Below are 11822 nucleotides of genomic sequence, written 5' to 3' on the forward strand. Positions count from 1 at the left end.
GAAGAGCAACTCGTGTGATTGTGTTCTCGATATGAAGATTACAGAAATTGCACTAGCCATAGGCCAAGCTCTGAGTATGCATAGCAAGGTAGCCGCTGCTTTGTTGAAATGCAACACCCATTGTTACTTATCAAAAATTCATTCAGACATATTCACAAACATCTTGAGTGCAGCATGAAATGTCACATATTCTACAATATTTTTGTGATGGAGGATTGAGAAAAATGGTTAAATATATATACCTTGAGAGGGTGTGACTTGATGTAAAAGAGATTGATGATGACAATTTTCAGAAACTTGGATGTCATCACAAAGGACGATGTATTCGGCAGTGATATGGGACATGGGATCTCCATGAGTGGTTGAGTAGTTGTCTAAAAGTGAAGGAAGATTGGTTGTGAAAGGCGGTGAAAATGGGAGGATTTTGGGGGAAGAAGGCAAGGAAGAAGTTTATAAGGAGGAAAATGCTATCTTTTCTTTTTTCTCCTCATCTGCCTCCTCATCATATATGTCGTGTTAGCATTTGGGCCCAACTTATAAATGGGCCAATACATTAGAATTATTGCACATATAGCCAAATTGGCCCATGGGCCAAATTGACTACGGGGGGCAATTGTTGTGCCTAAAAATATTTTAGAAGCCCATAAGCAAAAGCCCAACAGATAAAGCCCAGTGGAGTTGCAGTTGGCCCAATGAAAGAACGTTGCGGCCGGTTACATCCATTACCCAAGATGGAAGACGTGGAGTGATAGTGGAATGTGGTTGAAACTTCTCTGTAGAGTGTGACAAAAGCAGAAGGATGAATCATAAAGAAGCCCCGACAAAATCAACACAACAAATCTACAGCAAAGCTCTGCAGAATTCCTCTCAATAGTTCATCTTTTTCCAATTTCCAGTATTTTAGTTCCTTGAGATTTTTACATATTCCTACAACTTTCTTGTGATAATGTCGTTCAAATTCATAACACCGTAATTAAATTTGATGTTGTTCATGGATTCCTCCTGTAATTTTGTCTTATTCCTCATTTTGTGTGTGCGTTTTTGAGCCATTTCGAAGGAGTTAGAACTTACGACCGAATCGAGACTCGCAACGCTTGGTAAATGGAGTCAGATCATTCACAACTTTGGCACGAACACGTGAACCCGCAATTTTCGTGATAAACAACTTCATTTATAATTGTACTCCCAATTTTTCCGAAATTGCCTGGCTTCCCAGTGAGTAGGTATATTATGAGACGACCTCAAAAATCTTTATTTGTAAAACATATAAACTATGTTCATATTTATAATAAAAATATTATTTTTGACATAAAAAATAATTCTTTTTTATGAGTAACTCAAATAAAATATGTGTCTCACACGAGTTTTTATTGGCCTTCAAGACCAATGTGTGTATAAATTATTAAAATGACTGCATTTATCCGGATACTAATAATTTCCTGAGGAATTTGGGAAAAAGGGACTCCTCGATATATATGTTAAAGATAGGCCTTCCTTCCAATATATCCCATGAAACGGAGGAGACCTAACTATATTTTGAAAAAAAGGGTTGACCAAACCCTAATTTCAAACTGCCCCGTATTTCTCCATCAACATTTATATAAGGACCTAGCAATCTACTTTTATTTCTTTTAACAAGATATAGTTATTATCCATATAAAAACTAACACTTTAAAGATAAGAAGCTTCGAGATGATGATGATGATGATGATAATAATAATAATAATGTATTTTGAAAAGTATATCATTGATAGTTAACTAAGCAACTAAGTGGAAGCAGTTCAAATCTTAAATAAAATAAAACTCATACAAATGAACCAAGCCGCTTATGAGCTATTCAAAACTCGATTCGATAAAAACTCGTTTGATGAGTTCATTTAATGAGGCTCGTTAAGATAAATTAAGCTCGTTTAGTTCCTGAGCCATAAATATACTCATTAAATAAAGTTCGAGCTCAGATCAATTATAAACGAGTCAAACTCAAACATTCAAGAGTTCATCTCAACTCGACTCGACTCGACTCGATTACATCTTTACCCATAAGTTCCCTTATATATGCTAGAGAAAACATAAGGACAAAAATAATTAAAAAGACTAGTATAGGACATAGTAGAACAATACATTGATCCCGACCAAGGGTCGAGGGCTTTATTTACTCTCTCTATATATGATGTAGACCAAACCTGATATTTTGATTCTAGCACATCAGACACATAGAGACTTATATAATTCAATAACAATACAGATACGCCTTGAAAATCACTCCAACCCATTTGAAATTAGGTGGCAAAATCCCAGTTTCTTGTCTATATATCCCAGTTTCTTGAATGTTATTTCACTCTTGGGCTCGATTCTTTTGTATGTATCGGAGCATGCACACGTGCACAGATGAAATATTGAATTATTAGAATATTGAATTGTAAACATTCATGCAAGGTCACGGTGTGGGTGAACTGTCAATTTGATCTCCGAATTGTCACTCTCACCTTATTGTAAAATGGTCCACGCAATAATCCCCACTTTGGTTCTAGCTTGCTGATGTTTGTGGTTCTATTATTATTATTATTATTTTTTTTTTTGGATTTTATAATTTTGATAAAAAGACGATAATAATCAAAATCCATTTAATTATCTTGAGGAAAATTATTTCAAATAAATGTGACTGATTCACGATGATATGATAGTTTCGATCATTGTTCAGTATTTTTTGGACCATTTTTTTAAATTAAATTCATGAAAATTACAATCTTCATCATAAATATGGATTCATTTATGTATATTTGGATTAGTACAACTACTTCTTATAGGAAAAATAAATAGAACTAAACACTGTGACAAGGATTGAAGCCAACGACAACTGATGCGGAAGTTCCTAATCGTTGCACAAATTTTAATTTATTTTTATAAAACGAATCACAGGAAAGTAGTCCTCTAGTTTCTCAGATTAAAAATATTTACATTCGTAAATGAATAAGGATAATTAAAAAAACACAAAAGCTCATGCGAGATGTCTCATGAATCAATTTTGTTACTCATGAAAAAATATTACTTTTTTATGCAAAAAAATATTGTTTTTTTTTTATTACAATATTAGGATAATTAATTCATCTTACTAATAAAAATTTGTAAAATCGTCTCACAAGAGAGATACTATTAAAAAGATGGCATAAACTTGTGTGATACGGTCTCACGAATCATATTTTGTGAGACATATATCTTATTTGAGTCATCCATGAAAAAAAGTATTGTGTTTTATGTTAAGAGTATTACTTTTTATTGTGAATATCGATAGGGTTGACCCGTCTCAGAGATAAAGATTCGTGAGACCGTCTCACAAGAGACCTACTCTAAAAAGATAACAATGTAACCCCAAGATAAAACCCACTTGATGGTGTCCTGTGTTTAACTTTTATTCTCAATTTGAATCTTCGACGCAACTTATTCAGTAACAAAAAGTTTGTTGGATATACCCAACATTGTAAGTGGAGTGGAGTCATCTCATTATTTCGATAGGAAATAAAGCCAACGTTTGGTGCCGATATTGTTTCGTTCAACGATAATTCAAATTATACAAAAGATTAGAATCATAATTCATTATATTATTCGTATATATTCATTTATCATAATTATATTATACACTCGTTATTTTGTTCCCAAATGTTTAATTCATCACCCTAATTATTTTTTCAATTTTTAATTTAATTAATTACTAATCGACAGAAAGATAATTCTTTAAATATTCTGAAGTTCTTTCTGTCTTTTTGGTACTAGCCAGCTCTTGTTATTTAATTTGGTAGTAATTATCAAATCAACATTCCCAAATTTTATTTGTTTTTTATTTTGTTTTTCCTATTATTCTCAGGCTTGAGCCTGCAATTGTCGGAGGTCATTCAACCTCTAATTCGAAAGATTTTGAAACAATTGATTCTGAACGAAGCACGTTACGTTGTTAAAATCATGAAATAATTCAAGCATGTCCAATGACATAAGGATAAAATTGAAAGAAAAAATTAGTGTGATTGTCGGACAAAAAAACAATTAGTCTACGGCTCCATAGCTGTTTTTTTGGAAAAGAAATGTAAAAAAATCAAACAGATTAATGATTCCGTAGTGAATTTACATATAAATAATAATAAAAAAGATAGGTATTTTTTGTGTCCCCGTTAAGACACGATCCATCTGTGGAAGCATGATATTGTCCCATTATCTCACGCTGTCTCATTGCATTATTCCAAGGAAAGAGTTAAACGGCCTGTTGGTAAGGGAACATCGATCCGCAAATTGGTTCCACCAGAAAGGTTCGATTCCACCCACACACGTGCAACCACCCAGATACGAACAAAACTTTGTGTGGCTCACGCATCGATCGGGTCATGTTGGAGATGGCTCGAACCAATCGAACCCACCCAACGGCCACAGGGATATAAATTTAGGGTCTTGTGTGTAGGGTTAAGTTGTGGTTGTTGGCCTAATTTCGGGTTTGGCAACTTCCCATTATAGATGTACTCAATTCGTGCAAGGAAAATTAAGAGAGATTTTTTCCATCTTGGTTTTTTTTTTTTGTTTTGTGTAAAATCAAGAAGAAAGGTGGAGAGCCACATCCAGTTCAAGTGGTCTTACCACATTCAATTTTTATATATACTAGTTATTCTGCATACGCAAAATGCGTGTGTGTAAAGTTTTTTTTTATCATTATCGATGGACTAAACTGAAATTTGACAAATTATGGAGGGACTAAATTGATATTTGAATTTTTTAAATAAAAAAATAAAAATAAAAGTGCGTATTGAATTTTTTTTTAAAAAAAAATTAAACAAAAGTGTAATATAAGTATCATATAAGGGTAAAGTTGTAAGAAAAAGTTGGTGTCCTTCCTAGGTGGTTACTATCATGTCCTCAACCTTAATAAAATAGAATAGATAAAGAGAAACTGTCCGATTTTAACTTACTATTATTAAATTACACCCCTAAATCCCTCGAAAAAAAATTGCATCTGAGTTGTATATTTGCAATTTATATAAGAAAATCGAGAATTTTTTTGTAATTTTCGAAAAATTAAAGTTTCTATTTCTTTTATTACAATTTTGGATACAATCTGAAAATTGTATTTTTGTTTTTTTTATATTTTTGTTTTTTTTTTACGGGAAAGCAGAAGCCGCTATCTTCGAGCTTAACCCAATAACCTGCAAAACTACGCCAGCTGGATAAACCATATTAAGCAAACTATATGCTGCAGCCTCGACCAAAAAAAGTGTTGGAAGTGAATCAAACTCATTAATTTTGTCTCCTTCTTAAATGCATAGATCACACCTCTAGGAATTTTTTTTTTGGATATAAACTAGTGTTAGACCATGTCTCCCATGAATAATAGAATGCTTAAACTTAGAAGTATATGAATCGGGTTTGAGACCAAACATTTAGTAATAGCTAATCCATAATTTGGGCTTGACATTTCATTTGTGAGGTTGGCAATATCATCATGGCACGTATACCAATCAACTGAATGATACTTGGGCTTTATTTCAATTGCTGACCAAAATTTGAAAATTAAATTGAAATACAAGGATATTCTACTTAGGTGGTTCTTTAAGAGTATGTGAGACAGTCTCACAAATCTTTATTTATGAGATGGGTCAATCCTACCGATATTCACAATAAAAAAATATTTTTTCATGGATGATCCAAATAAGAGATCCGTCTCACAAAATACGAACTGTGAGATCGTCTCACACAAGTTTTTGTCGTTCTTTAATAACTCTTTATAATAATCAAGATTTTTGCCTACCACACAACCATATTTCTTTATGATTCGATTAGTAGAAATTATTAAATCAAGTTGTAAAAATTTATTGTATGATACAATAAAATTTTAATGTCTTTATAAAATTGGGGTGAGATAGAAACCATTAATTGGACTATGGAAAATGAATGTTTGATTTAAACAGAAATCAAAGTTTATGTCGTTTAAAGGTAGTATTTGCTTTCCATAGATCCTTTTATTTTATTCATTTTGATAAATTTATAAATTAGGAGCAAAAAGTGAGCACATGCATGTTTAAAGGTATATTCCAAGGTTTATGTCCTGAAAAGATCGATGCAAGAAAGCTTAATGCTATGGGAAAAGCAAACACGTGAAATGTTTCTTAAAAAAGCTACGGATTTTTCTGAAATGGTCCTATTGCAATCCCTGCCCGCACGTCCTTTTAGCGTATGAAATATGTTTATTTCATAAATGTGTTCCAGGCATTTATAGAAGATTTTATTTTTTTTAAAAAAATTGTTTTTTGTTAATGGATAGAGTACAAATATTAGTTTTGAAAACACTATCAAAATCGTACGTATATAATGAGCATACAATGATAAAAATAAAACCAAGAAATATATTTCATAATTGTCACGTACTATGCGACTAAAAAGTGCGAGAATCTTAAAATATTTATCATAACAAAAACAAAATACATAAATGCCTCCAAATAAGAGTAGATCGCCTGTGGATTAGTCTTAGACATATTGATCTAGTCTATATGTGTCGTGAAACATAATATTTTTGACAAAAAACAATATTTTTAATTCAAATCAGTATATATTAAACAATATATCATGACAAACGAAAAAAATCTAATTTTGCAGTAAAAAATAATACTTTCAACAGAAAAAATAATATTTTTCACGAACAAAATATTTTTCACTCAAATCTTCTTATATTAAATAATATTTTTTACAACTAACAAAAGAATATACTTTTGTTGTGAAAATAATAATTCAGACATAAAAAGTAATATTTTCATGAGTAAAGTCGGATTACAGATGCATATCATATAGTTGAACGATGAGATTGTTTCATATGACTTTTTGTGATAGAGTAATATAGCTAGGTTTTACAAATTAGCATCACAAAACTTGCTATGTAGTAAAGTCACCAATAAAAAAACTATATAATTCACTTGTTTCTGTTACAAATATAATTTGCTCGAACGGACGACTTATTAGAGAAGCCCTAGTGTCCCACAAGGCTTGTTGGAATAAATTCACTTTTGTGAATTGAATTGATGCATTCACTATGGATGAGTTAATTATTATTTTTATTTATGTAACATGTTTTATGAGTTAAATTTAATTCATTTAATTGTCTAAGACACGAAACTGGTGCATTGAATAAAAAAGTATATCGAGACTATAAATATGTGTCCAATATATATATATATATATATATATATATATATATTATAAGTAAAGTTTTTATCAAAATAGGAAAATTCTCGCACAAATTGCTTACTAAAAAGAAAATATAATATTTAATTAGTTAATTTAAATTTTTTTTAAAAAATTGGTTGAATATTAAAAATTATCACTTAAAAAAAGTTTTACAATGGACATTAAATTACCATTTAGTAATCATAAATATTTGACCCAAATGTATCTTATTTCGAGATTACCATAATTTGAAAAAAATAATGCATATTAATTTTCTTCCAAATGTCCCGGTTTATGGATAACCCGGGACATAGATATAGAATAGTGCCCGAATCAGGGGCATGGATTATTCCCGGGTCGTACGGATAACCCGGGAATCGGGATAAACGGATTATTAAGTCCCACAAAAGAGCCTAAGGATAGCCGGGACATTTGTTGCCCGGGCTGTGGGACAGACAGGTCGTCAAGGAGAATTTGCAGGGAGGATTCATCAGGAGCCGTGAAGGCGAGTATTTGAGGAGTCCGATCGTCCGGCTGTTAGGGGTCCGGTTTCATGTGTTATTTCCCGGGAAGCATTCCACCCGGGCCACCTCGATATGAGGGAAGCATTTAATACCGCCGATAAACAGAATGTATGTAGCCGACCTATCTTTGACATCAGTGCAAGTGGTTGGTCAAATCAAGTAAGCTGGATGTGACTACTATGCGATTTAACATATCAGAACAATAAGGTATAATCATCCACCCTATCATAATTAATGCTCACACACAAAAAACGAGGTCATCATTACATCCTCTACTATAAATATCAGGTTCTTTACTTGTATTTATTCTCTATTCAGATATTGAATACTCTCATTTATTACTCATTTACTTCCACTCTCCACACCAATCTCACGGCCATCACTTGGCTACATTGGTTTTATTGCTTGAGTACCCTGCTGACTTAAGCATCAGAGTGGTCACGCCGGACACCACTCCGGCGCCCATTCACGTGGTTACTTTCTTGTTCGCAGATCTCTAAAATCTCAGGAAGGAAAGAAGTTCAGTCCAGACGCTCAACTCATATTTCCTTTAACTTGATAGCAAATCCGGTAGAGTACCCGACCCGACTCATCCATTTCGCCATGGTTGCATCATTGGCGCCGTCTGTGGGAAATCTGAGTTCTAAGGCGTTGATATGGCTCCTACTAGAAGAGCAAACCAAGACACTTCTTGAGTCCAGGATGAGAACAATACTCGTCTTTCTGGTGCAGGTGGCCCCCCACCTAATGGTCCTCAGCCCACCATTCCATTTATCTCCCGAGGAGTTAAACAAGATTATAACTGATGCTGTTAAGATGGCCATGGCAAAGAAGACTCCTACTCATCATTCCAGTCATCCTGAGCAGCAACGTGAGCAACCTCAGGAGGAGGAGAGAAGGGAGGAGGAAAGAAATCAAGTGCAAGATCTAAATCTCCAACTGTGGCAGAGGAGTTGGAGGAATTAAGGAAGAAGGTGAAGGCATTGGAAGGACAAGTTGTTTCTAAGAGCGGTATTCAAGTTGCGAAGGGTTGTCCATTCTCTGATGTCATCGTCCGGGAACCGCTACCCGGGCATTTCAAATCAGCCAAAATCAAGGACTATGATGGGAGTTCTGATCCCTAGGAGCACCTTGCTCGCTTCGAAAACATGGCCATGTTGCATTCATATGGGGACCAAATCAAGTGTAAAGTATTCCTAACTACCCTGGTCGATTCTGCACAAAGATGGTTCGAAGGGTTGGCACCACAAAGCATCAATTGCTTTGAAGATTTTCCAAAAAGTATTTTTGCATCAATTTAGCAGCAGCAAGAAGTACAAGAAAACTGCTTTCAGCTTGTTTGAAGTAAAGCAGGGACAAGATGAAACCCTAAGGGCATATATCAAAAGATTCAACCGAGTGGCCCTGGATGTGCCGGCCTGTGCACCCGAGACGAAAACCATCGCGTTCACGCAAGGGGCTGTGGGAAGGGGATTTCTTTCGATCCTTGACCAAAAAATTGCCTGAGAACTTTGAAGATCTCTTGTCCCGGGCAGAAAAATACATTAATATGGAAGAGGCGCAGAACCAAAAGAGAGAAGCTTTGAAGAGAACCAGAGGAGACCGGGCTGTCAGGCCTGAAGAAAGAGCTCCCAAGAAAAGTGGCCCGGGACATTTCTCTCATGTACCTTTGAGAATTGCCCGGGATCGAGAGATTCAAGAATGCAGCTCGGATGTAGCCCCGCTTCCCAATCCAGTGACGAGGGCATCAAGGCCAGAGCAGAGAGGGTACTGCACCCTTCATAAAGATTGTTCTCACAACATCAGTGAATGTCGGACCCTAAGGAAGAAATCCAGTAAGCATCCTATGCCAGCATCCCATCCCCCTCGAGATAAGTCTAGACAGCCACCTTGGTTGTCTAGACGTCCCGGACCGAATATTCCTCCATAGTCAGCAGACATCCCGAGTGGAAGCAGGAGGGTGGAAACAAGTTCCCGAGAAGAAAGGAACAGACAAGTTGAGAGGAAGGACCCTTCCCCAAGCCGAGGAGTAATAAAAATGATCTCGGGAGTGTCCACAGATGGTGATTCCAATCGGGCCCGGAAAGCAAGGAGCAGGAGGGAGTGTTTGGAGGTTGATGGAGGGAGGAGAGACGAGCCAGTAATAATCTTTGGGCCAAAGGACCTCAGAGGAGTTAGTCTACCCCACAACGACGCTCTGGTCATCCAGACCCGAGTAGCTAATTATGATGCGTTGAGGATATTTGTTGACAATGGCAGTTCTGTCAATGTCATCTTTAAGGAGGCGCTGATCCAAATGGATTTACATGAATATCAATTAGAGGCGGTTGAGACTGCCTTGTTTGGTTTTGCTGTACATGTTGTGTACCCTGAAGGGGAAATCACCCTGCCCCTGACTTTGGGAACTGGAGACTTTTGAGGAAGACTGTGATGACTGTGTTTACAGTGGTGGATGCCTCGTCCTTGTACAATATCATATTGGGGAGGCCAACTATGAATGAGATGAGAGCTGTGGCCTCTACTTATCACCAGAAAATTAAATTTCCAGTTCGAGGACAGGTCGGGGAAGTCAAGGGAGATCAACTCTCTTCCCGGAGGTGTTACGGGGAGACCGTCCGGGTAGATCAGAAGAAGGCAAGGAGGGAAGGGGAGGAGAAAGAATGGCAAGAAGAAGGGGCTAAGGAGAGAGAGGTGCATTTTGTCGCTGAAGAAGAGCAAGAAATGGTGGAAATTGAGCCAGGAAAGCACGTCCGGGTGGCCCGGGACATCAGCACGTCCACCCGGGTAAATCTCTTGCAATGTTTAAAAACTAACATTAGTGTTTTCGCCTGGTCTCAACAGGAACTAACCGGGATCTCGCCCCAAGTGTCCGAGCATAAATTGAATATCCTCCCGGGATCCCGGCCCGTGAAGCAAAAGAAGAGGCACTTTGGCCCTGAAAAAGATAAAGTAATTAAAGAACAAGTGGGAGAATTGCTGAAGGCCGGGCATATCAGGGAAGTCGAATTCCCTACCTGGCTATCAAATGTGGTCCTCGTCCCGAAATCCACTGGGAAGTGGAGAATGTGTGTTGATTTCAGGGACCTGAATAAAGCCTGCTCCAAAGACTGCTATCCACTCCCCCGGATTGATCAGCTGGTAGATTTCACTTCTGGATGCGAGTTATTAAGCTTCCTGGATGCATATCAGGGGTATCATGATGAAACTTAAAATTAATAATTTATTATATGTTAAAACCTGTATTTTAAAATTTAAGTTTCATTAAAATTATAAAATTATGTTATTTTAGTATTGTTTGTTTATATTTAATTGTCTTACTAAATATGTTTTATTTTCAGGTTTTCTACGTGTTGGTAGAATAATGATAACTCAAGCTAGAAAATTCAAATGGAGGTGACTCAAACATGTTCGGAATCCTTGAGAAATTATCTACAACTTTGCAGAAGACATGATTGCCTAAAAAGATCCTTAAGATGATCAAATTGTGCAAATATCAAAAGGAGGACAAATTTACTTTTACTATGACCAGCATATAGTAAAAATATCATAACTATTTCAATATTTAACCAAATGAGGTGAACCAAGTGGCCAAATTCATCTACAGACAATTCTCCACATGTTTGCCGTTTTGAGCAGAGTCAAATTCGGTGATTAAAGTCATGGAACAAAGCATTGAAATAAGAGACATGGAATTGAACTTGGAGGAGACAAAGAATACTATTGCAACTACATGGCATTAATAAAAATTTTGACCCTTTCTCTCATTTGGCCTATAAATAGAGGCCTTGTGCTAGCTTGAGAATCATTCTATCTCATTGTAAAATATAGTGTGAGTATGTATCAAAGTTCTAAGTTCCAATATATTTTCTTTCATGTTCTCAACTATGAGTGATATTTTAGTGTTGATCAAAAGTAATTTTATGGCAAGCTAAATCTATTATGTCAAGGTGAAGAGGATGCATTCTTGGTGAAGTAAGATTGTTTATATTTTGTATATTCTTTCTTTATTTCTTTTCATTTAGCTAACTTATTATTATTGTAGGTATAAAAATGAATTATTTGTTGGTATCAATTTACATCAAATGCTTGATACCATTAAAGTGG

General features: G+C 35.6%; 2 protein-coding genes across 2 annotated transcripts; both read left to right on the plus strand.

The window, feature by feature from the left end:
- Positions 1–9756: 9756 nt before the first annotated feature.
- On the plus strand, positions 9757–10137 carry LOC142523700 (uncharacterized). The gene has a single exon (XM_075627434.1). The coding sequence runs from the start codon at positions 9757–9759 to the stop codon at positions 10135–10137; it is 381 nt and encodes a 126-aa protein (XP_075483549.1).
- Positions 10138–10148: 11 nt separating this feature from the next.
- LOC142523702 (uncharacterized) lies at positions 10149–10928 on the plus strand. The gene has a single exon (XM_075627435.1). It carries the CDS (start codon positions 10149–10151, stop codon positions 10926–10928), a length of 780 nt encoding a protein of 259 aa, XP_075483550.1.
- The last annotated feature ends 894 nt before the right edge of the window (positions 10929–11822 follow it).

Source organism: Primulina tabacum, chromosome 14 (assembly GCF_025594145.1).
Source record: "Primulina tabacum isolate GXHZ01 chromosome 14, ASM2559414v2, whole genome shotgun sequence".
Classification (NCBI taxonomy): Eukaryota; Viridiplantae; Streptophyta; class Magnoliopsida; order Lamiales; family Gesneriaceae; genus Primulina; species Primulina tabacum.

Excerpts from the sequence above, each read along its gene's own strand:
- LOC142523702 (XM_075627435.1), top strand. The coding sequence starts at position 10,149 with ATGACTGTGTTTACAGTGGTGGATGCCTCGTCCTTGTACAATATCATA.
- LOC142523700 (XM_075627434.1), top strand. The coding sequence starts at position 9,757 with ATGATCTCGGGAGTGTCCACAGATGGTGATTCCAATCGGGCCCGGAAA.